Below are 24,112 nucleotides of genomic sequence, written 5' to 3' on the forward strand. Positions count from 1 at the left end.
GCCATCCATGCTGGAGAGGCATGAAGCTGGGATTGGGAGTCCCCTCTGTAGCACTGAGCAAAAACTCCTGTTCCTCCTCATTCTCCTGTACCTTATCACCCAATGTGGCCTGAGACTACTGTGTGAGGTTGGGCCGTGTGTTATCAGCTGCTGTACAATCTTGCTCCATTAGCCACCTGCTCGGCATTCAAAGCTTCCTCTTTCAGATTCTGCAGCCAACGATTTAATAGACAACAGCAGGATGGTTAAGCTGATAAATAGCGTCATCAGCGCTCACCATCTTGGTGCAGTACTCAAAGTTTTGAAGAACCTCACATAGGTCAGCGATCCACACCCACCTCGGCAGCTATATGTGCAGGCTGAGTGTTACTCTGTCAGGCCTTGAGAAGCTGGAATTCAGAGACTGCCCTCTGCTGCTCACTATACCTTGCCAACATATGGAAGGGCGAATTCCAAAGTGTGGGCAAGTCACAAATCAGTCGGAGAAGAGGCAAATTAAAGCGCTGCTGCACTGAAGCTAGACTGGAAAAAGCCTGAGATGACTTTTGGAAATGTGCGCTGACACTATCTTGGCAAGTAGGTTAGGCAAGTCAAGGTATGTTTTTAAAAAATGCTATACAACCAAGTTCAGCACGTGGGCCATGTATGTAATGTGTACCAGCTTGCCAAGCTTTAAAGCTGCTACAAAGTTACGCCCATTATCGCACACAACCAGTCCTGGTTGGAGGCTCAGCTGGGAGAGCCACTGATCGGTCTGTTCATTAATCCCTTTCAACAACTCGGCTGTGTTGTGAGCTTTATCACCTAAACAGATGAGCTTCAGCAGTGTACTGCCTTGCCAAGGCAGTGCTACAGATTGAGACTGAACCCCTGATGGAAGTTGGGCTCACTATTCTAGGTGTGGGTAAGATGTGTGATGTCCCAGACTCCACCAGGTTAACCCAGTGTGCTGTCATGGAAATGCCTCATCCCTGTCCAAAAGAACTTGTCCATGTGACTGTGGTTAGGTGGACCTTACCTGTGACTGCACTGGCCAGAGCACGGCTGATAATGTGTAACACAAGCTTATGTAACGTGGGGGCGGCACACCGAGAAAAATAGTGTCGGGTGGGAATAGAGTACCGTGGGGCTTCCACCACCGAAAGTTCACGGAAAGACTCAGTTCCCACAAGTTGAAACTGCAACATTTCCAGGGCTAGCAGTCTGGGTGTTTAGAGTGGGTGGATGGCTGGATAGGTGTGCTTTCCGGTAAACGTCTGGGGCAGGGACAACTGAACGCTGCACTGGGGACAACTAACTCAACAAGGTTGCTGACTTATGTGTGTGCAACCGCTGGTTTTGGGCAGGAGGCATCTGCGCCTGCTTCATGGACATTAGATTGGGAAGGCCATAACAGACACCCTCAGACACAGAATTTGTACCCAGGCGTTCCACCCACCTACGGGGGTGCCGTCCATGTACTTTTGCATGCTGGTGCTGCTCAGGTTGGCAATGTTCTTGCCTCTTAGCTTGGTTTGGCAGATGCTGCAAATTAGAGTTGTTTTATCTGAAGGACTTTCCGAAAAAACCTGCCATACAGGGGAACAATGCATTCTTGGCCTTTTATCTAGCCAAGTGGGGGGCTCTGTAGATCAGTTGACAGAGTTCTACCTCTGATAAAACCACTACCTCTTCTTGCCTGTTTTCTTGCTACAAATCCATCCCTCTCTGCACTGTTGTGTTGTGCTCATTAGGCATGCCATCGTGCCAGGTTGCATCAGTGGCCTCATCATAGACAATGTCATCCTCCAAATCCTCAATCTGATCCTTTTGAGTTGTGATTTGAGGCTGACCTAATGGCAACTGTGCGTCATGATTATCTTTCAACACTTCAGACATTAATTGACCTTCGCCAACATGGCGTTCTCCTGGTCTTTGGTGCTCAAATGTTTTGGGCATCACTGCACTCCACCTCATGACCCTCTTTAATGGTGCACGTTGAGAAGCCTGACAAATTACAAGTTACTCAGAGTGGCCAGCGGTGGGGTCATATGTCTCCTGGGTCTCTTGATGGAAGTAGGACCAGGTTGAAGATTTAGAGGTCAAGCCTCTTAGCTACTAAGACTGAACCGTGTGGAAGACTTAGTCTGCCATCCAACCCACAACATTCTCGCACTCTTCTGGGTTAGTTAGTGGTGTAGCGTGCTGACCAAATTTGGACAGGAACCTAGAACGAGATCCAGTCACCTTCAGGTCTGTCAAATGGCCTTGGCGGGCACCACCACATCCCTTAATGTCACCCACTATTTAATGTGTTATGCTTATGAAACAAAAAAATACTGGCTTTATTTTTCACAAAAGGTCTTATGTACAAATTCACTGTATGTAGCAATGTGTGACTATTTTTGGACATCACAGCTTGATTATACACGGCAACTGCAGACTGATGTAAACTACAGGTAAATAGTCACGTCTGCGTATCTCTGCAGGCTTTGCGCCAGTTGCACAACTAATAGATAAAGATACTCTATTTTTTAAACCAACAGAAAATTATGATTTTTTTTTTTTTTTTTTTTTTTTAAAGATCGCCTTGCTGACACCCTCCAAATGCGGAGTAATGAAGATTATTGCCCCTGCTAAATTATCACTTAAGATCATCTCTACCCAGATTGCGCCAGTCGCACAACTGCTAGACAAATATTAGGTATTTAAGCAATGGACGAGGTTTATTATTTAGCAATTAGATTTTAAAATGGATGTTACTATATGCTGCCACTGAGGAACATTATTTTGCAGTAAAAAATAAAATAAAAATTATAGGCTGCTACACAGGGATATTATGTAGCTCCCAAAAATGGTTTGGTATATTGCCGTCACTACTTAATATTAGTTCCCTCTACAAATAGCTGATTTTTATATTTTGGTAGTGGCTGAAACCCTCCCTATTTCACCCTAATCACAATGTCTGTTCCTAATACTAACTACTATACAACACAGTGGAAAATAGCAGAGATGTGAAGAATGTACTTGCAATGATGATGTGATATCACCCTGGTGCATGCCGTTCACTCTTCCTCCTATTAAATCTCTCCATACTTAATCCCCACCTAACAACTATATCTTGACAATCTTCAGCTATTAAAAGAGCTTTTAGGAATGAAGAACATTTAATATAATCTCCTTTCACCCTCACTATGCTCAAACTACTCTCTCCCTATGCTGTTTCCAGCTGCAATGTGCGCAAGATGGCGCCGGCAACCTTAAAATATCCCCTCATGACCCTGTAAGGTCAGACAATCACAGTAATGCCCCACCAAAGATTGCGCAGGCATTACTGTGATTGCAAACCAGCCCAGCATGTTCATTGGCTGCAAATAAAGCGCCAAACATGCTGGGCGGGTCACTCGAATATACCCAGGTGAATACCTAAATTACAAAAAGCCCGAATACCGTACTATTCATGCGAGCGATCATCACTACTGCTAAGAGATGCAGAAATGTCTGCACCAAATACTTAATGTGCACATACCCCAAGACTGACAACACACAGACAAGAAAAAAAAAAAAAAAAAAAAAAAAACACAACTGACAATTCCCTCTCCCGATCCCACATACGTAGCGCACAGAATCTGGATATGTGTACATGTGTTCTCAGTAGAGGAGTAAATTACAGCCAGACTCCTCTTCCTAAGCACAAAATAATAAGGTAGCTAAAAACCAAATGTCTATTGCTTCGTTCTCTGCCCTCGTGAGGTCAAGGCCCCCATTTACATTAAATTTTAACAGTTGAACCCACCAATTCCAGTATTGTCTAAACTATAGGGCCAACAGAAAGTTTTCCCTAAACCCTCCAAATTATGTATGTGATGTAGTATCAGTGCATTAAAATACTTACCAATTGCAGTCTCTCTGGTCCGCTTCTTGCTCATGCGACATGAAAACAGACTAGCCAGCTCACCCAGAGGTCTGTGTGTGGAGCGGAAGTCGCTTTCTTTTTATAAGTCTATGGAGACTCATTTTGGTTCTCATACACTTACATCGGATAAGAAACCACTGTACACAATAAAATCCGACAAAGCTAGAGCGGTCACGTGGGCCAGAAAAGAACCGGAGTCGTGCTGGAAACCGGGGGAAGACTGCAATCGGTATTTAAATTACACTAGCACTACATCAAATACATAATTAGGACAGTTTAGAGATTTCATCTTTAAAAGGGGTTCTCTACACTTTATATAATGCACTGTCAGGATTTTAAATGTCAGCTGCCTTCTACAGCAGTTTCCCAGCTGAGACGTAGTAGGACAGGTTACATAAAAACCATCTGCTCGAGACCGATATCGGATGAGAGCAACATCCTGTCAGATATCGTGATCGCGCACTGAACCTGACAGGACAGGAGCTACCGGGATAAACAATGCAGACTGTCTTCAGCCGGCCTGGCATTTCTGCTTGTTAACTCACAGAATCCTTTCACTATCGGGTATATTCCAAGTAAAAATGTAGGTATCCTTTATTACAGCAACTCCATGCCCTCCTGCCCACCACTAAACCTGTCAGGTTGCATGAGATAAATGTTCAATCTCGGTCAGCTAAACAAAGTTTATCTAGTGCTGTAGTCCGCTCAGTTTTGTTCCTCCGTGGTGTCCTATCAGGTTCAGTAACAGAGCAATGCGCGTTCATGTTCCTGACTGGAAGCTGCTCTCACCGTCTGTCTCGAGCAGCCCGTCCTACTATGTGTCAGCTGTGAAACAGCAATGGCAGCACACATTTGAAATCCCAATGTCACGCCGTGCTCACCTGGGGGCGGGACCTCAGTCCCGACGTCATCTCTTCCGGAGCTGCGGTCACTCCGGGGGTCCCGTAGGGTGCGCACGCGCAGCTCTCGTTCCCGGGCCTCCTCCTACATGTCACGTTTGCGCGCTCCTGTCAGTGCTGTATAGGGCTCGGTCCTCTCTATGGTAATGGAGGACCTGACCCGGAACCTGTAGTGGTCATGTGCTTTCTGGCTAGGTCCTGACCCGGAACCAGTAGTAGTCATGTGCTATATCAGACGACCTCCCCCTAGGGGAGGTGCCTGATTATTGTTGTGCTTCCTGGCTTGGTCTGCCGTGTCCCTGCCTGGCTGTGCGCTGTACTCAGGTCCTCTGCCTTGCACTCTGTTGTGCCTCTTGGCACACGCTCTGAACCTGCACTCTGCTTTGTACTTGGTTGTGCCTCCTGGCACACGCTCTGACCCTGTGTTCTGTCTCATACTCGGTTGTGCCTCCTGGCACATGCTCTGACACTGTACTCTGTCTCATACTCGGTTGTGCCTCCTGGCACACGCTCTGACACTGTACTCTGTCTTATACTCAGTCGTGCCTCCTGGCACACACTCTGATTCCGTGCTCTGTCTTATACTCAGTTGTGCCTCCGGGCACACACTCTGATCCTGTACTCAGTCTCTTACTCTGTTACACCTCCTGGCACACCTGCTGCCTGACTCAGTGCTCTGACGTGCTCCTTGCACGTTTCCTGCTTCACTCACACCCGGACGAACAAGTCTCTGTATACCACGTGTTCCCGTGTCCACACTTTACACGTTCCTGCAGACACTCTCACCCACTCATGTCTCCTGTGAGCCGGCCGCCTGGTGCCAGCAGTCGTGGTGCCTCACCCCCTGGGGCTTGCCCCTGACACTCCCTGTATAGGGGGTGGTCTTCACTAGGTCAGCTCGCCCTGGGAGGGTTGGTGTCACGACCCAGAGAGTCCACTCCAGGAGTCGTCACAGTATAATCAGGCCATGGACCCCGCTGGTGCCACCACCTCCATCCAAAAGGAACTGGTGTTCCTACGGGAGAGTCAGACCAGGATTATGGTCTTTTTGAAATCCATGGAGTCTCGTTTGTCGGCCATACAATCCGTTTCTGCCCAGTCCTCGGCCCCGCACCCGATGCCGCGCCTCGGCAAGCCACCCCGATATAGCGGGGACCCTAAGTTTTGTCGAGGATTTCTGAACCAATGCCGGTTACATTTTGAGCTTTTGCCGCAGCACTATCCCACTGAGCGCGCCCAAATTGCCTTTATTGTTTCACACTTAGAGGGGGAGGCATTAGCATGGGTGAACCCCCTCTGGGAGCGCAATGACCCACTCGTCTCTCGGCTTTCCACCTTTTTGGACACCTTCCGCAAGGTGTTCGACGAGCCGGGTCGGCTGGCCTCTATCACCGAGTCCCTCTTTAACCTCCATCAGGGTACGCTACAAGTAGGACAGTATGCCATCCGTTTTCGTACCTTGGCCTCCGAACTCGGTTGGAACAACGAGGCTCTCGTAGGGATCTTTTGGCGTGGCCTGTCCAGTCGGATCAAAGACGTACTGGCAGGTCGGGATACTCCCACCTCTTTAGAGGATCTGATCTCACTGGCGACACGCATCGACCTGCGGTTTCAGGAACGTGCCCGTGAATTAGCCAGAAAGAGGAGCTCCTCTCACCTCCTCCGTTCCTGCTCCAAGAAGCCGGGAAACTTCTCCGCCTAGGGTTGATAGGAGAGGCCTCCCTAGGTGTACGTGATTCCTCTCCTCCCCTGCTCGTGTCCGTATTATTGAATCTCGGTGCCAAGCGTTATTCTGAGGAGGCTTTCCTGGATTCTGGCGCGGAGGGGAATTTTATCACACTCGAGGCGGTTAAAAAATACCGGATTCCTGTCAGATCCCTGGAGACTCCTCGGTCGATTGTTTCGGTCAATGGTACGTCCGTGCTGGAGTCCGTTACCCAGGCCACCGAAGAGATCGAGCTGCAGATCGGAGCCCTGCACCTGGAGAAGATCTCCTTCCTCGTCTTGTCCACCATGTCTCACGCACTTCTTCTAGGCCTCCCTTGGCTACGGACTCATGAGCCAACCCTGGACTGGCGGTCGGGCGAGATACTCCGGTGGGGACCGTTCTGTCAGGAGAAGTGCCTGTTGCCCGTCCGTCTGATGAACTCTGCCGGTCCATCCCCGGCACCTACAGGTCTGCCGTCGGCTTACTGGTCCTTTGCAGATGTTTTCGACAAGAAGGAGGCCGAGACTCTGCCACCCCATCGGCCATATGACTGTCCGATTGACCTCATTCCTGGTTCTACGCCACCCAGGGGTAGGATATACCCGCTATCCCCTGCTGAGACCCAAGCTATGTCTGACTATATCCAGGAGAACCTTGCTAGAGGTTTCATCCGTAAGTCCTCCTCGCCCGCGGGAGCGGGATTTTTCTTTGTAAAAAAGAAGGACGGCTCCCTCCGTCCTTGCATAGACTACCGAGGCCTGAACAATATCATGGTCAAGAACAAGTACCCATTGCCATTGATCCCGGAGCTCTTTGACCGACTTAGAGGAGCTCGAATTTTCACCAAACTGGATCTTCGTGGGGCCCACAACTTGATCCGCATTCGTTCCGGGGATGAGTGGAAGACCGCCTTTAACACCAGAGACGGTCACTACGAGTACTTGGTCATGCCCTTCGGCCTCTGCAATGCCCCAGCGGTTTTCCAGGAGTTCGTGAATGACGTCTTCCGGGATATGCTGTACTCCTGCGTGGTAGTCTATCTGGATGACATTCTCGTTTTTTCTCCAGACCTCTCCGCCCACAGAAAGAACGTGCGTCAAGTCCTCCAGCGCCTGAGGGAGAACCGCCTTTATGCCAAGCTCGAGAAATGTGCCTTCGAGCAAACGTCCCTGCCATTCTTGGGGTACATTATCTCAGAATCAGGTCTATGCATGGATCCGGCAAAAGTGTCCGCCGTCCTCGATTGGCCACAGCCCCATGGGGTGAAGGCAATCCAACGCTTCCTTGGTTTTGCGAACTACTACCGACAGTTCGTTCCTCATTTTTCCTCGTTGATTCGCCCCATCTCGTCCCTTATCTGCAAGGGAGCTAACCCAAAGGCTTGGCCCTCTGAGGCTGAAGAGGCCTTCCAGTCGTTGAAACAAGCCTTCGCCGCTGCTCCGGCGCTTCACCGACCTGAGGTTAGTAGACCTTTCACTCTCGAGGTAGACGCATCCTCTACTGGGGCTGGCGCAGTCCTTCTGCAGAAATCCTCTTCTGGACGTTTTGTCACCTGTGGCTTCTTTTCTAAAGTATTTTCCTCCACTGAGCAGAACTACTCCATTGGCGACAAAGAGCTATTGGCCATTAAGTTGGCCTTGGAGGAGTGGAGGTACTTACTGGAGGGTGCCATACATCCATTCAAGATCTTCACAGACCATAAGAACCTGGCGTACATCCAGTCCGCACAGAGGCTCAATCCTCGGCAAGCCAGGTGGTCCCTATTCTTCGCCCGCTTTGACTTTGAGCTACATTTTCGGCCCGGCGATAAGAACGTTAGAGCGGATGCGTTGTCAAGATCATTCCTGTCGTCTGATGCAGAGGAAGAACCCTCTCATATCATTGATTTATCCAAAGTAATTACTGTGGCTCCTGTCAAGTTAACCACGTTACCTCCGGGAAGAACCTTTGTGGCTGAGAATAACCGAAAACGAGTGCTAAATTGGGGACATTCGTCCAAGATTGCTGGCCACGTTGGTGTCAAAAAGACTTTGGACTTAATCTCTCGCCATTATTGGTGGCCTTCACTCTCCCAGGATGTTAAAGACTTTGTAGCATCTTGCCCGTCCTGTGCCCAGAACAAGATACCCAGACAACCACCCTCCGGTCTTCTGTTCCCGCTTCCCATTCCGTCGGCTCCATGGCAGCACATAGCCATGGATTTCATTACTGATCTGCCTTGTTCTTCCGGTTGTACTGTGGTCTTGGTTGGTTGTAGACCGATTTTCAAAGATGGCTCACTTCATTCCTCTTCCCGGACTACCCTCTGCTCCTGACTTGGCGAAGATCTTCATTTCCCATATCTTCAGGATTCACGGCTTCCCCCAGCACATCGTGTCGGATAGAGGGGTCCAATTCACCTCCCGGTTCTGGAGAGCTCTATGCGGACTCATGAAAGTGTCATTGGATTTCTCTTCCGCCTATCACCCCCAAACCAATGGGCAGGTGGAACGTACCAACCAGATCCTTACATCCTATCTCCGGCATTTTTCTAATGCTCATCAGAATGACTGGGTCGGTCTACTTCCTTGGGCTGAGTTCGCCTACAATAATCACTCCAGTGAATAGTCTACCAAGTCTCCTTTCTTCATAGTCTTTGGACAGCATCTCAATGTGCCTCTACCGGTACTTCCTGTCTCGGGGGTACCTGCTGCCGATTCTCAGTCTGTGGAGTTCTCCAGGGTATGGCAGGAGACCAAAACCGCTCTCGAGAAAGCACGGGACAGAATGAAATTACACGCTGACGTTCCTCCATTTCTCCCTGGTGACAAGGTGTGGCTCTCCACCAAATACGTCCGCCTTAAGGTACCATCTTACAAACTGGGTCCCCGTTACATTGGTCCTTTTGAGGTCCTCAGGTGGATTAATGATGTTGCTTACAAATTGAAGCTGCCTCCTTCACTCCGTATTCCCAATTCCTTCCATGTGTCTCTCCTAAAACCTGTGGTTCTTAACCGATTTCATCCTTCTCCAGGCCACACACCCCAGCCTGTTGGCTTGGGGGATGAGTTTGAGGTGAATGACATTTTGGCCATGAAGAAGGTAAGAGGGAGAACCATGTTCCTGGTCGATTGGAAGGGTTTTGGCCCCGAGGAGAGGTCATGGGAACCCAGGGAGAATATCCACGCACCCCAGATTTTGTCTAAGTTCCTCTCCAGTTTTAGAAAGAGGGGGCGTAAAGTGGGGGGTACTGTCACGCCGTGCTCACCTGGGGGCAGGACCTCAGTCCCGACGTCATCTCTTCCGGAGCTGCGGTCACTCCGGGGGTCCCGTAGGGTGCGCACGCGCAGCTCTCGTTCCCGGGCCTCCTCCTACATGTCACGTTTGCGCTTGCGCGCTCCTGTCAGTGCTGTATAGGGCTCGGTCCTCTCTATGGTAATGGAGGACCTGACCCGGAACCTGTAGTGGTCATGTGCTTTCTGGCTAGGTCCTGACCCGGAACCAGTAGTAGTCATGTGCTATATCAGACGACCTCCCCCTAGGGGAGGTGCCTGATTATTGTTGTGCTTCCTGGCTTGGTCTGCCGTGTCCCTGCCTGGCTGTGCGCTGTACTCAGGTCCTCTGCCTTGCACTCTGTTGTGCCTCTTGGCACACGCTCTGAACCTGCACTCTGCTTTGTACTTGGTTGTGCCTCCTGGCAAACGCTCTGACCCTGTGTTCTGTCTCATACTCGGTTGTGCCTTCTGGCACATGCTCTGACACTGTACTCTGTCTCATACTCGGTTGTGCCTCCTGGCACACGCTCTGACACTGTACTCTGTCTCATACTCGGTTGTGCCTCCTGGCACACGCTCTTACCCTGTACTCTGTCTTATACTCAGTCGTGCCTCCTGGCACACACTCTGATTCCGTGCTCTGTCTTATACTCAGTTGTGCCTCCGGGCACACACACTGATCCTGTACTCAGTCTCTTACTCTGTTACACCTCCTGGCACACCTGCTGCCTGACTCAGTGCTCTGACGTGCTCCTTGCACGTTTCCTGCTTCACTCACACCCGGACGAAGTCTCTGTATACCACGTGTTCCCGTGTCCACACTTTACACGTTCCTGCAGACACTCTCACCCACTCGTGTCTCCTGTGAGCCGGCCGCCTGGTGCCAGCAGTCGTGGTGCCTCACCCCCTGGGGCTTGCCCCTGACACTCCCTGTATAGGGGGTGGTCTTCACTAGGTCAGCTCGCCCTGGGAGGGTTGGTGTCACGACCCAGAGGGTCCACTCCAGGAGTCGTCACACCCAACTTAAGTAAAGCTAACCTTTTGCTAAAGTATTTAATAAAATTTCTAATATTTAAATGCATTCTATTTCTTTATTTTATTACATTTCTCAGAGAACCCCTTTATTGATGCCTGGGTATTCTTTTTATAAAGATTTTGGTAGAGAATCTCATTGTATGTCAGTATAGATAGTAAAGGCTTACCTTGAAATCCCCATACAAACGTTCCCTGGTTCAATTGCCCTGGCAGGTGAGTAAAAAATTGTGCCCAGTTGTCCAAGTCAACGAACACTATGTGGGTCATTGTTTGAAGAAATTCCAAATCGGGTAATTCACCTTCCTCAATATCTAGTTAAGGACAGAACACCTGTACATCAGAGGCTAGGAATGCTTTCAGCAAGTAAGAGCTTATTATTACACAAGTTAGTGGTTACATTGAGTTACAAAAAAATTCTGCTTTAAAGAGGACCTTTCACCATTTGGAACATGTTAAACTGGTAGTGACAACAAAGTTAATTAACCCTTTCGCACCCGAGCCGGTTTTTGCCTTCGTGACCGGGCCAATTTTTTCAATTCTGACCAGTGTCACTTTATGAGGTCATAACTCTAGAACGCTTCAACGGATCCTACTGATTCTGACATTGTTTTCTCATGACATATTGTACTTCATGATGGTGGTAAAATTTTTTAGATATGATCTGCGCTTATTTGTTAAAAAAAATCAAAATTTGGCGAAAATTTTGAAAATTTTGCAATTTTCAAACTTTTAATTTTTATGCCCTTAAATCAGAGAGTGATATCGCACAAAATAGTTAATAAATAACATTTCCCACATGTCTACTTTACATCTGCACAATTTTGGAAACATAATAATTTTTTTTTATTTAGGAAGTTATAAGGGTTAAAAGTTGACCAGCGATTTCTCATTTTTACAACAAAATTTGCAACACCATTTTTTTTAGGGACCACCTCACATTTGAAGTGAGTTTGGGGGGTCAATATGACAGAAAATACCCAAAAGTGACACCATTCTAAAAACTGCACCTCTCAATGTACTCAAAACCACATTCAAGAAGTTTATTAACCCTTCAGGTGCTTCACATGAATGAATGGAATATGGAAGGAAAAAATAAACATTTTACTTTTTTCACAAACATTTTACTTCAAAACCATTTTTTTATTTTCACAAGTGTAAAAAGAGAAAATGAACCACAACATTTTTTGTGCAATTTCTCCCAAATACGCCAATACCCCGTATGTGGGGCTAAACCACAGTTTGAGCACACGGCAGAGCTCAGAACGGAAGGAGTGCCGTTTGACTTTTTCAATGCAGAATTGGCTGGAATTGAGATCGGATGCCATGTCGCATTTGGAGAGCCCCTGATGTACCTAAACAGTGGAAACCCCCCACAAGTGACCCCATTTTGGAAATTAGACCCCCCCAAGGGACTTATCTAGATGTGTGGTGAGCACTTTGAACCCCCAAGTGTTTCACTAAAGTTTATAATATAGAGCCGTGAAAATAAAAACAAACAATTTTTTTTCCACAAAAATGATCTTTTAGCCTCCAATTTTTATTTTCCTAAGGGTAACAGGAGAAATTGGACCCCAAAAGTTGTTGTCCAATTTGTCCTGAGTACGTTGGTACCCTATATGTGGGAGAAAACTACTGTTTGGGCACACGGTGGGACTCGGAAGGGAAGTAGTGACATTCTGAAATGCAAACTTTGATGGAATGGTCTGCGGGTGTCATGTCGCGTTTGCAGAGCCCCTGATGTACCTAAACAGTGGAAACCCCCAATTCTAATTCCAACCCTAACCCCAACACACCCCTAACCCTAATCTCAGCCCTAACCATAACCCTAACCACAAACCTAACACCAACACACCCATAACCTTAATCCCAGCCCTAGCCCTAACCCGTGTACCTGCTTTTTTTTTTCTTTTTTTTTTTTATTTTTGTGACAAGATCGCTGCCCTGCGATCTGACTCATAGTAACGCCACTTCTCCTCTGATCTCACAATGACAGATGATCAGAGGTGAAGCAGCGTTACTGTGTGACAAGATCGCTGCCTGGCACAGCTGTGCCAGGCAGCGATCAGCTGTGCCAGGCAGCGATCTAGTCACACAGTAACACCGCTTCACCTCTGCTCATCTGTCAGTGTTAGATCAGAGGAGAAGCCGCGTTACAATGAGTGAGATCGCCGGGAAACAAGCAGCCTTCCCAGCGATCGCTCCCATTGGCTGCTGTGACGCTGACGTCATCAGGTCTCGATGACGTCGGGGGTCCCAGCATGCATTGTGCACCGGGATCCCCGCGTTGTAAGGTATGTGGGGGTCCCAGGGGGCACAAAACCGCCGACAGTAGATAAACGTCGGCGCTGCACAAAGCCCAGCAAGCTCCAACGTTTATCTACTGTGGGCGGTCGGGAAGAGGTCAAAGGGAACTTGTCACGTGGAAAAAACAGCTATTAATCTGCAGATGTAGGGTAATGTAATTTTAAGCAGCGCTGCTGGGGGAAAAATTAAATTTATTCCTCCTGCTAGAGTTCAGCGTTCAGTCATGAGGTTGGTGCCAGTTTAGTCACCGCTTTGTGTATAGTGAGGGACGGATTTAACTGCGCCCCTTGCACTGACTGACAGCCGGTCCTAATGATGAGCTGACATCAGTGTCGTAGAAGTGGTACAGCCTCCGCTGTCTATACACAGCGAGACTGAATCCACATCGGCGGCGCCTCCATAACTGAGTGCTGGCGGGAGGAAAAAAAAAAGCTAGCCGAGACCCTAGAGAACACGATCATGGCTGGTTTTCCAGGGCACCAATCACAGCTATTCAATAAACAAAGAATAAAAAGAAATAAAAAAATAAAAAAATAGTGTGCCCGCAATTAAAAAAATGTCTCTTCTGAGATGATATTCATGTGGGAGTAGAGTTAGAGGAGGACGCCGCCACCACCCCCAAATTCCACCATCTACCATCCCTCCACTCTGTCCCTCCGCCAACACTTCCCTTAAAGAAGCACCCTGATGCAAGCTCAAGTAGCGAGCACTCATGTTCAACACTGACGACATTCACTATAACCCTGGATAAATTCCTTGAGGGTTGCTAAAGTGGGTTAGGTTAAAAGCGAGGGTTAGGTTAGGGTTATGGTTGGGATTAGGGTTGGCGTTAGAATTGGGGGGCTCCACTGTTTAGGTACATCATTGGGTCTCCAAACGCGACATGGCACCACCATTGATCCCAGCCAATTTTACGTTCAAAAAGGCAAACGGTGCTCCCTCCCTTCTGTGCCCTGCCATGCACCCAAACAGTGGCTTTTCCCCACATATGGGGTATCGGCCTACTCAGGAGAAATTGCACAACAATTTTTGTGAAAATAAAAAAAAATTGGTTCCAAAGTAAATTTTTGGTGAAAAAAGTAAAAATGTTTATTTTTTCCTTCCACATTGCTTTATAGTTTTTGTGAAGCACCTGAAGGGTTAACAAACATCTTGAATGTGGCTTTGAGCATCTTGAAGGATGCAATTTTTAGAATGGTGGCACTTTTGGGTATTTTCTGTTACATTGACACCCCCACACTTACTTCAAATATGATGTGGTCGCTAACAAAAATGGTTTTGTAATTTTTGTTGGAAAAATGAGAAATCCTTATAACATCCTTACAAAAAATAATGTTTCCAAAATTGTGCTGACGTAAAGTAGACATGTGAGAAATGTTATTTATTAACTATTTTGTGTGACACCACTCATTTAAGTGTGCAAAAATTGCTTGAAAATTTTTAAAAAATTTTTTGCCAAATTTCCATTTTTTTCATAAATAAACACGTTATATTGAAGAAATTTTACTGTTAACATGAAGTACAATATGTCATGAAAAAAAAAAAAATTAAAATCACTGGGCTAAGTCAGAATTGTAAAAATTGGCATGGTCATCAAGTACCAAATCAGCTGTCACTAAGGGGTTAAAACATCTTGTGTTTGTTTTTAGTTTTCGTTTGACAATCAGTGATGGGAGCGCGATTACAGTCACAGCTCTCCATATACGTAGCGGTGACTGAACCCACACCAACACCCCAACGCTGCAGGGGTGGAGGGCAATTAAATTGAGATCTATACTACCGCAAGGAAATTAATGTCAGAAACTAGCAGATGAAGCTCATATCTACAGATTAATAGCTTTTGTTCAGGTGACAGGTTCCCTTTAAAAGCATAAAGTGTTATCTACTAGCTCAATAATGTGAAAATCTGTGTTCACTGAACACAGATTTTACCCTGGGAGTTGCGAATGAACGATTAGTCCAGGAGGACAAAGAAGCGGATATCCCAGATACAGGGATTTTTGTGCACTCACCGTAAAATCCTTTTCTCCGAGCCACTCATTGGTGGACACAGGACCATGGGTGTTAAGCTGCTGCCACTAGGAGGACACCAAGCAAATACACAAAGAGATTAGCTCCTCCAAAAGTATACACCCTCTGCTGGCTCTACCCTGAACCAGTTCGGTGTCAAAGCAGTAGGAGCTCACAAATAGCAAACAATAACGCAATATGTCAAAACCAAAGGACAAATCACAAGCCAACAGGCTAATAGGGTGGGTTCTGTGTCCCCCAATGAGTGGCTTGGAGAAAAGGATTTTACTGTGAGTACACAAAAATACCTGTTTCGCCTTCGCCTCATTGGGGGACACAGGACCATGGGACATCCTAAAGCAGTCCCTGGGTGAGAAACAGAACGACAGCTGAAACCTTGTATACCATTAGGTTAAATCTGCCGTACAGATGTGATACTGCCGATTGCAGAATCCGCCTGCTAAGGGCCTTATACGCAGAAGCTTGCGAATGAATGTTGTGATGCTTAACAATCGTGTGCTGGGTGGACCAGCCGCAGCAGTGTACACTTGCTGTGCCGATGCCTGGTGCTGAATGGCCCAGAAAGCCTCCACTGACCGAGTGGAGTATGCCTTGATCCTCGCAGGGATAGGCTGAACTTTTGACACTGTAGGCGTCATGGATCACTGAACTGATCCCTTTGCTATAGCAGCCTTAGAAACAGGTAGGTCCCTTTGGAGACACAGGAAAAGGGGATCAGATGTGTAAAAAGACATTTTCCTGGGAAAGTATTTCCTGAGTGCTCTCACAAGGAGTGGAGAACCTTCTCCGTACGATGGACCGGAGCTAGGCAGAACGAGGGCAAAGCTATGTCCTAATTCAGATGAAAAGAAGAAACGGTCTTAGGCAAAAAGGACGGAGATGTCCTCAACACCGGAAAACCAGAAAAGGAGCTTTGACAGACAAAGCTGCTAACTCCGAAACCCACCTGGTTGATATCAATGCCACAAAGAAAGCAACTTTCCAAGAAAGAAGGGGAAGCAACGTATCCTGCAGGGATTCGAAGAGAGACTCTTGTAAAGCACTTAGGGCCAGATTAAGATCCCAAAGTTCCAGAAGCATCTTGTATAGAGGGATAAGATGCAACACTCCCTGTATGAAGGTCTTAACTTGTGATTTGGAAGCTATTCTTCGGTGGAGCAGGACAGATATAGCTGAATTCGGCTTTTGAGAGAAGCCAGTGCCAGACCTGAGTCAAATCCTGCCTGGGGAAACTGTAAAATGGAAGAAATAGAAAATACAAGAGCGACATCCCCAGGTTTTGCACCAAGGGAAAAGGGCCTTCCAGATGCAGAGGTAAATGTGGATGGATGTTGGTTTTCGAGCACAAATCATAGAGGAAGCTACCTATTGCGAGAAAACCGGCCTGGGCTAGAATTCAGGATTCAATGGGCAGGTCGATAAACTCCGAACCTTGGAGTTCTGGTGGAATATTGACCCCTGAGAGAGAGAAGGTCTGGACGGTCTGGTAACCGCCAGGGAAGGAGACTAGTTGCACTAGATCCGCATACCAAGCTCGGCTTGGCCAGTCTGGTGCGATGGAAATCACTGGGATTCCCTCCGCCTTGATATCCCAGTTGGCCCTTGGGATTAGCGGAAGCGGCAGAAAAGATGTAAGGGAAGCAAAACTGATGCCACAGAAGCACCAGGTCATCCGACCCGAGGGCTAATGGGTCACGGAACTGAGCTACAAATGCCGGGGCTTTGGCATTTAGCCTGTAGGCCATGAGGTCTAAATGCGGCATTACCCAGCTATGGCAAACCTGCTGAAAGGCTTCCAGGGAAAGGGGCCACAGTCCTGAGACCAGGCCCTGGTGGCTGAGGAAAACTGTGCTCAATTCTCTACTCCTAGAAGATTAACTGCCAAAAATAGTAAAAGGTTTGTATTGGCCCCTTGCAGAATGTGAGCTACGTCAAGCATAGGTCTTCTGCTTCGTGAGCCCTCCTGACGACAGATGTACGCCACAGCCGTGGCGTTGTCTGGTTGGATCCGGATGGGACGACCAGCGAAAAGCTGGCAGAATCGCTGAAGGACTAGTCTGATTGCCCGGTTCTCGAGAATATTGATCAGGACACGCGATTCCCAAAAGGGCCAGCGTCCCTGGCCGTGTGGTGGCGGAAGATTGCTCTCTAACCTAGGAGACTGGCGTCGGTGGTCAACAACCGCAAGAGAACATGAAGAAAGTACTTTACCTGAATCAATGAGGACAACAACATCCACTACCTCAGAGACCGCCTAATCCAGAGGGACAGGCGAAAACCGGCGGTCCAGAGAGGACGGATATTTGTCCCACACGGATAGCAATTCCCGCTGCAGAGGTCAGAGATGTAGTTAAACAAACGGTTCTGCTTGGACTGTCGAAGCCATTTTCCCCCGGACCTGTGCTCTAGACCGCAGGGAGAGGAAATGGCCGAGGGGAATGTTCCGAGCTTCCTGGATCAGTGTGGAAATCTTTTCTGAAAGGAGAATTATCAACCCTCGGGAAGTGTCCATGCCTTAAAAAAGGGGATCTTCTGGGACAGGGCTGGAGAGGAGTTGCTCAAGTAAGCCGATCAACCTAGGGGAATGAGAGTGTCCACAGAGATGATGGATAGTCTGATGAGGAGGTCATCTGGGTAGGGTAGAATCACCATACACGAGAGTGTAGCACAGAAATAATGACTGTCATGACCTTGGTGAACACACTGGGAACAGTGGCGAGCCCGAAGGGGGAAGCCTTGAACTGAAAGTGCTAGTCTCCGATGGCGAAGCGGAGAAATCTTTGATGGTCTGGGAAAATTGGAATGTGAAGATAAGCGTCCTTGATGTCTACATATGCGAGGTATTCCCCTTTTTCAGTGAGGTGATAACAGAACGGAGAAATTCCATTCTGAAATGACGCACACTGACAAACTTTATCAACAGTTCTAAGTCTAGGATTGGACACATGGTTCAGTCCTCCCCTGGGACCACGAATAGGTTTGAGCAAAATCGTTTGAAACTGTGTGTGTGTCCGTAGTTGCGGAGCGCATAAATGGCCTGATATAAAAAAAAAAAAAAAAAATGCAGGCTTCCCATTTTTAGAAGATGGGACTGGAGGTAACGTGTTGGCGAGGGCGACACTTTCTTATTTTGTATCCGGAGGACACCATATTTCTGACCCATTGGTCGTGAACGACCGCCAGCGAGACCTGGCAAAACAGGAGTAGTTGGCTGACTACCCTGTCTGTGTCTTCCAGATACTGCAATGAGTCATTGAGCAGAAAACTTGCGGGGAGGGATACCCTTGGGTCCGGACCGTGAGGGTCTGTGTCTTCAGGAATGGGAAGGCTTGAATGAAGGTTGTGAATCCCTGTCCCTACGCGGGGGAAGGGCAAAGCTGGAGGAAGTGGTTGCTGATGACCAGCCTGCGTTACTGCAAAAAGGCCTGAGGCAAACCTGTTTGCTTCAAAAGGGCCGACTGAACTTGGTCTTTCCTCCAGTTGCGTAAGGAAGGGAAGTTACAGATTTTTTGGAAGTGGAATCTGCTCGCCACTCCCAGAGCCATAGGGTTCTCCTGCTAGTAATGGTGTTTGCGGCTATAAGTGCAGCACAGTTAGCTACATCTAGGGATGCATGTACCACATAATCCCTGGCCCGGGCCATTTGGTAAGCAAGACTGACCACCTCGGGAGGTAGGTTATTGTCTTGACTGGTCTTGGCTAGGGCCTCAGCCCAGACCGCCATAGCTGCAGCCACCTAGGTGGCAGGGAAGGAAGGGAAGAGTGCTGCTCCAGCAGCCTCAAAGACGGACCGCTAAAGATTGACAATATGACAGTCAGTGGGGTTTTTAATAGACGAGCCGTCGGACAAAGATAGTAGGGTTTTGGAAGCGAGCCGGGATATGGGAAGACCCACTGCTGGAGACTCCATCCACTCTTTTTCTTAGAGTGGGGGAGAAGTGGAACCATGCTTCCAGCGGCTTTTGCCATGAGAATAATTTGTCTGGGCGACTTCTAAATCTCTAAACAATGTCAGTAAACTCAGGGTGGTTGGCAAAAAACCCTGTGAGGACGTTTGGTCCTTTTGAAGGACCCAGTGTGATCAGGACTAGATCCAGGCTCATCTTCTCTCAGAGCCTTATTAACCGCTTCAATGAAGGCATCTAGGGACTCCCGGGTACTCTAGCGAGTCCAGGTCAACAGCCGCATCAGGCTCATATTCTGAGTCATGTTCGCTGCAAACCCCAGCATGACTTGAGGAGGAATCACGAAAGGATTCTATAGCCTTAGCCAGGGAAGTCATGGACTGTGTCAGGGACATGACTCACTCGGGTGGATAGGTCCACTAGAGCCGGCAATAGTGGGGGCCTCATGCCAGGGGTCGTAGGCTACACAGATTGCAGTGGGGTGCCTCCGTGGTAGTGTGGCATTACATGCAGTACATGTGTGTTTTATTAGTTTGTTTTTTTAAAAGAGCCCCCAGGTACTGTGTACGTGCCTCAAGAGATGGCAGTCTGCGCCACAATGTAAGCAGAGTGATGGTGTCCGCAGTCAGAAATGACACGTGCGGTGGGGCCAAAGCCTGTTGCCTGAAAGACCGTCCGACAAAGTGAGTCGAAAAGTGCGTCGGTGATGGCGGGCTTATGCCCAGTGTTGCACATTATAGGCAAGCAACACCATTGGATGGCCTGATATATTCCAGCATCCATCTGTGCACATGTGAATGATTCCGCTGGTGTGCAACATTGTATACTAGCCCATCACACATGCCCATATCGCTGTACCGAAGTGCTTCATGCACATTTATACAAGGGGACCCTTGTAGCCATTACTACCCGATCCTTCCATATGTTCCATAAATGTGTGTTTTTTTAATGGAGAAGTGGTGACCTGAGAAGGGGATGGCGCCTCTCGTGAGGAACAAGAGGCGCCAGAAATGTGGGCAGAGTCAGGGCCAGGGAGCAAGCCAAGAGGCCACAGCGCTTCTCATTGAGAACAAGAAGTGCCAAGACGGGGCGGAGTCAGCCGGGTGGGTGGAGTTAGGACTATCCCGGCCAGAAGCCGGGGCGGCCGCGGTGAGAGCGGCGACATGGAGAGAGCGATTTGGGAGCGCAGTGGGCACCTATCCCTCTGAGGGCAACGGACCATCCCTAGGTGAGCCCCCCTTTTAGACAATGTGCTGCTCTGAGGCCAGATCCAAAGAAAAGCAGCAATGCTGTGGAGATCATGCAGAAACCAATAATCTGCAAAAAAAAAAGCAGATTATTTTCCTATAATACATCTCTAGTTCACCAGGGTTATTGCATGGCTATGGTCTGCGGACCCAGAAGTGGCAATGGCACATTTACGCAGCAGAGCCGAGGCTGCGCTGGAGTAGGCTGTGAGGCTGGGCTAGGCTGATCATCCTCAATCCACCATCCCTTTGATAGGGAGATGGAGAGGGCTCATTCGCCACCTGGCATCATCCACTTTCTTCAGTGGCGATGCAGGGGTCCCACACGGACGCCGATGAAAGTCTGTTACCTGAGGTAATGCCTTGGCACGGGGAAGGCTGTCCGGCTGAAGGCCTGGCTCCAGAAGGGGGTACGTCAGAGCGACACCCCATGTTCCCGTCCATCATAGGTGTGGGTAGAGCGGGCCCATTGAAGGTAACCATCGCCCCTAAGGAGAGCTCAGGTATGCATTAAGGTTGCAGGAGGGGGTACGAGGAGATGACACTCCACGTTCCCGCCTGTTGATGATTTTGGGAGATCGGGACCTTTAAAGGCCCCGTCACCCCTTGAATCCTTTTGAAAAGAAAGTAAAAAATGAAAAATAAAAATAATAAAGTTGGGGTCTGAAGCAAGACCCTAGTGCCTCCTACAGACACTAAGCAAGAACTGGTTCAGGGTAGAACCAGCAGAGGGTGTAAACTGTGGAGGAGGAGCTCTCTGTGTATTTGCTTATTGTCCTCCTAGTGGCAGCTACATTACACCCATGGTCCTGTGTCCCCAAATAAGGCAAAGGGGAAAAAAAAAAAAAAAATTACAAAGTTGCTTATTCCCACGTGTCATTGATTTGTTGAAAAACATTTAAAATGATTACACCTTAGAATTTAAGCTGCAATCTTCATTCCTTCATTTTCATATCCCCAAAATGCAATTTGCAACCTTCTCCTAGTTTTAGGCTTTTCTCATACACATCTCTTCCAGTAACACACACCATGTCATACATTCAGGATACAAACACTAAAGCCCAGATTCAAGATGACAGCAATGGTCACGCTGGTCTTGAAGAGGTGGTGTATTGAGTCAGACGCTGGATATACAGGTGCATTTCACAAAATTAAAATATCAAAAAGTTAATTTTTTTCAGTTCTTCAATACAAAAAGTTAAACTCATACATTATATATAGAGTCATTACAGAGTGATGTATTTCATATGTTTATTTCTGTTAATGTTGATGATTATGGCTTACAGCCAATGAAAAACCAAAAGTCATTATTCTCAGTAAATTAGAATACTTTATAACACCAGCTTGAAAAAAATGATTTTAAAATCCAAAATGTTAGCCTACCGAAACAGGGATTTTTGTGATAACTCACCGTAAAATCCTTTTCTCCGAGACGCTCATTGGGGGACACAGACCATGGGTGTTATACTGCGGCCAATAGGAGGCTGACACTAAGTTGAGACAAAGTTAGCTCCTCCTCCGCAGTCTACACCTTCCTGCTGGCACCATGTAAACCAGTTCGGTGCAAAAGCAGTAGGAAATCATTAATATCATATCATAGTACGATCATTACCATCATATCAGTGTATAACCCACTGAATGGGAGACAAGAAGCAGAAGCCATCAGGCTAACAGGATTGGTGCTGTGTCCCCCAATGAGCGTCTGAGAAAAGGATTTTACGGTGAGTTATCACAAAAATCCCTGTTTCTCCTTCACCTCATTGGGGGACACAGACCATGGGACGTCCCAAAGCAGTCCATGAGTCCTGAGAGCCGTTACTGCATGCAGGACGTGCATACCTATATCCATCCGAAGTAACAGTGTCGGGCCTAAAGAGGGTAAGACAAAATTATTGTAAAAATTGAAGAAGGGTCAACCAACGCTGGAAAAAACAGGGGCAGAAGCGAACTGAGGACAGTCATATTCAGGTTGGAATGCAGAAAGAAAAACACCAAATGAGCTAAACAGGACATGGCTCCGAGCGTCGCATAGTAAGTGATACTGCGACAAGGGAGACTTCCCAAAACAGAACTGCCTGCGTGACATCATGGAACGGTTTGAAAAAAACGTCTCTTAAAGCGCCCCCAGGACCGGAACTAGTGTTCCAGGCTTCTAACTGACCCTTGTAGGGGGGTACACCTGAGAAGCCCTATGAATGAAAGTCATGAATTATGTCTTGGAAGCAATCCTGCGCTGAAATAGAGACAGGTAGAGCCAACATCTGGCCCTTGAGGGAGGTGAGCGTCACGACCAGAGTCCAAGTCAGTCTGGAGAAAAACTCTCAAAAGAAATGGAGCAGCGAAGCGAACGACCGTGGTCTTTACAACATGCAACAGAAGGAATTCAGGAGAGAATGATGCAATCTGCCGTTGACCTCTGTGCACCAATCATAGTGGAGACCCCTGAGGAGAGTAGATTAGAGCTCAGGCTTTGAAAACCAGATCGTTAAACACCAGATCGTGCGATCTGGTGATCCATTGGACGTAAGGAGAGCATGTCTGGACGATGCAACCGTCACTTGTGGATGGCGTGTATGATCTGCAGTAACTCTGCATATCACGTCTGGCGAGATCAATCCTAGACACCTAGGGATACCGGCACGGCCTCTACCTTTGCTTACCTAACCGTTGATAGGGGGGAAGACTAAACTGGTGCTACGGAGCAGCCAGTCATGAACCCCTATGGTGTCTGGGATCCCGAGACCAGGCTCAGAAGTTAGGTACTTGTCTTTCAGTCTTGAAGCTACCAGATCCCCATTCAGAGCCCCCCAACGAAACCTCCATGGTGTATGCCACAACCGTGGCATTATGCTATTGAATTCAGATGGGTTGATCGTGAGTAGATACTGGAACTGCTGCCGGGTTAACCGGATTGCTTGGCATACAAGGATAAATAAAAAAAGACTGCTCTCCAACCAAGGAGGCTGGCATCGACAGCCAGTACTGGAGATTAGATCAGGAGAGAAAATCTCTCTCCTTGGTATATTCACTTGTATTTCATTTGTAATTTAGGCTGATGAAGGGATCGCCTGAGCTCTGACAGCTTGCAAATATAATTTCTCTTATTAGCCAATAAAGGTATCATTCCTTGAATACCCTTCTCATTCTTTTTTCTTTCCCTTTTTTTCTTCGGAACACATCGATCTTTTCTGGCTAACACGGTACCACAATACTATCTTGTATTGTACATCTCCTTGGTATAGAGAGAGAACCTCAATGTCCACTGCCTGTGAGGCTATTTGACATGCGCGGGCGAGCGGCACTGCAGCCGAGGAGAGCAGTCTTCTGGCGCAGACTGCCAGAAGAGTATACAGTGAATGGAAGGTGATCACTTCAAATCGCTGGTGCGTTTCCCCCCCCCCCCCCCCCGTACCTTCACGGCAATCCGATATGACTAAGGGGATGAGTGCCAAGGATTGGTAACTGAGAAGCTGCTCATGATCAAGGTAAGGGCCGAACAGAGTCTCCATCCGTGGAAGGTATATCCTGGCCGAGATCCAGTGTGGGTCCTGCCGATCCGTCTCTTTTTTGGGGAAGTCGGAACAGATTTCAGCAGAAGTAATCGATAGCTACATTTTGTAGCATCCAATAACAGCTCCGTCCAAATGCTGTGCATCTATGGCTCGGAAAATGGAAAACCTAGTCCCAATGCACAAGTCTTTTTGAAGGACACACATCCTGTAGAGGGATGATAGAAGAAAAAGCAATCTTTAAATATAGAAGACACAAGGACTTGGGCCCATTCGATACGAAAGGCATACAAGTGGACCACACGAGCCAGGAATAGGTGACCGT

The 24,112-nt window shown here is 47.9% G+C and overlaps 1 protein-coding gene across 4 annotated transcripts in view; it reads right to left on the reverse strand.

The window, feature by feature from the left end:
• LOC141079193 (E3 SUMO-protein ligase ZNF451-like) overlaps positions 1–24,112 on the reverse strand; it is a 104,651-nt gene that overhangs the window by 45,055 nt on the left and 35,484 nt on the right. For 3 of the 4 annotated variants that reach the window (XR_012228204.1, XM_073565284.1, XM_073565283.1), the window contains exon 7: positions 10,959–11,102. The exons of the other annotated variant lie outside the window; for it this stretch is intronic. Coding sequence is in view for 2 of the 3 variants with exons in the window: in XM_073565284.1 (XP_073421385.1) it covers positions 10,959–11,102 (144 nt within the window). In the remaining variant the exon portion in view is untranslated. The remainder of the gene's footprint in view (positions 1–10,958; positions 11,103–24,112) is intronic. 4 annotated transcript variants of the gene reach the window in all.

This window comes from Dendrobates tinctorius, unplaced genomic scaffold (assembly GCF_039654945.1).
Source record: "Dendrobates tinctorius isolate UK_male_01 unplaced genomic scaffold, ASM3965494v1 ptg000633l, whole genome shotgun sequence".
Lineage (NCBI taxonomy): Eukaryota > Metazoa > Chordata > Amphibia > Anura > Dendrobatidae > Dendrobates > Dendrobates tinctorius.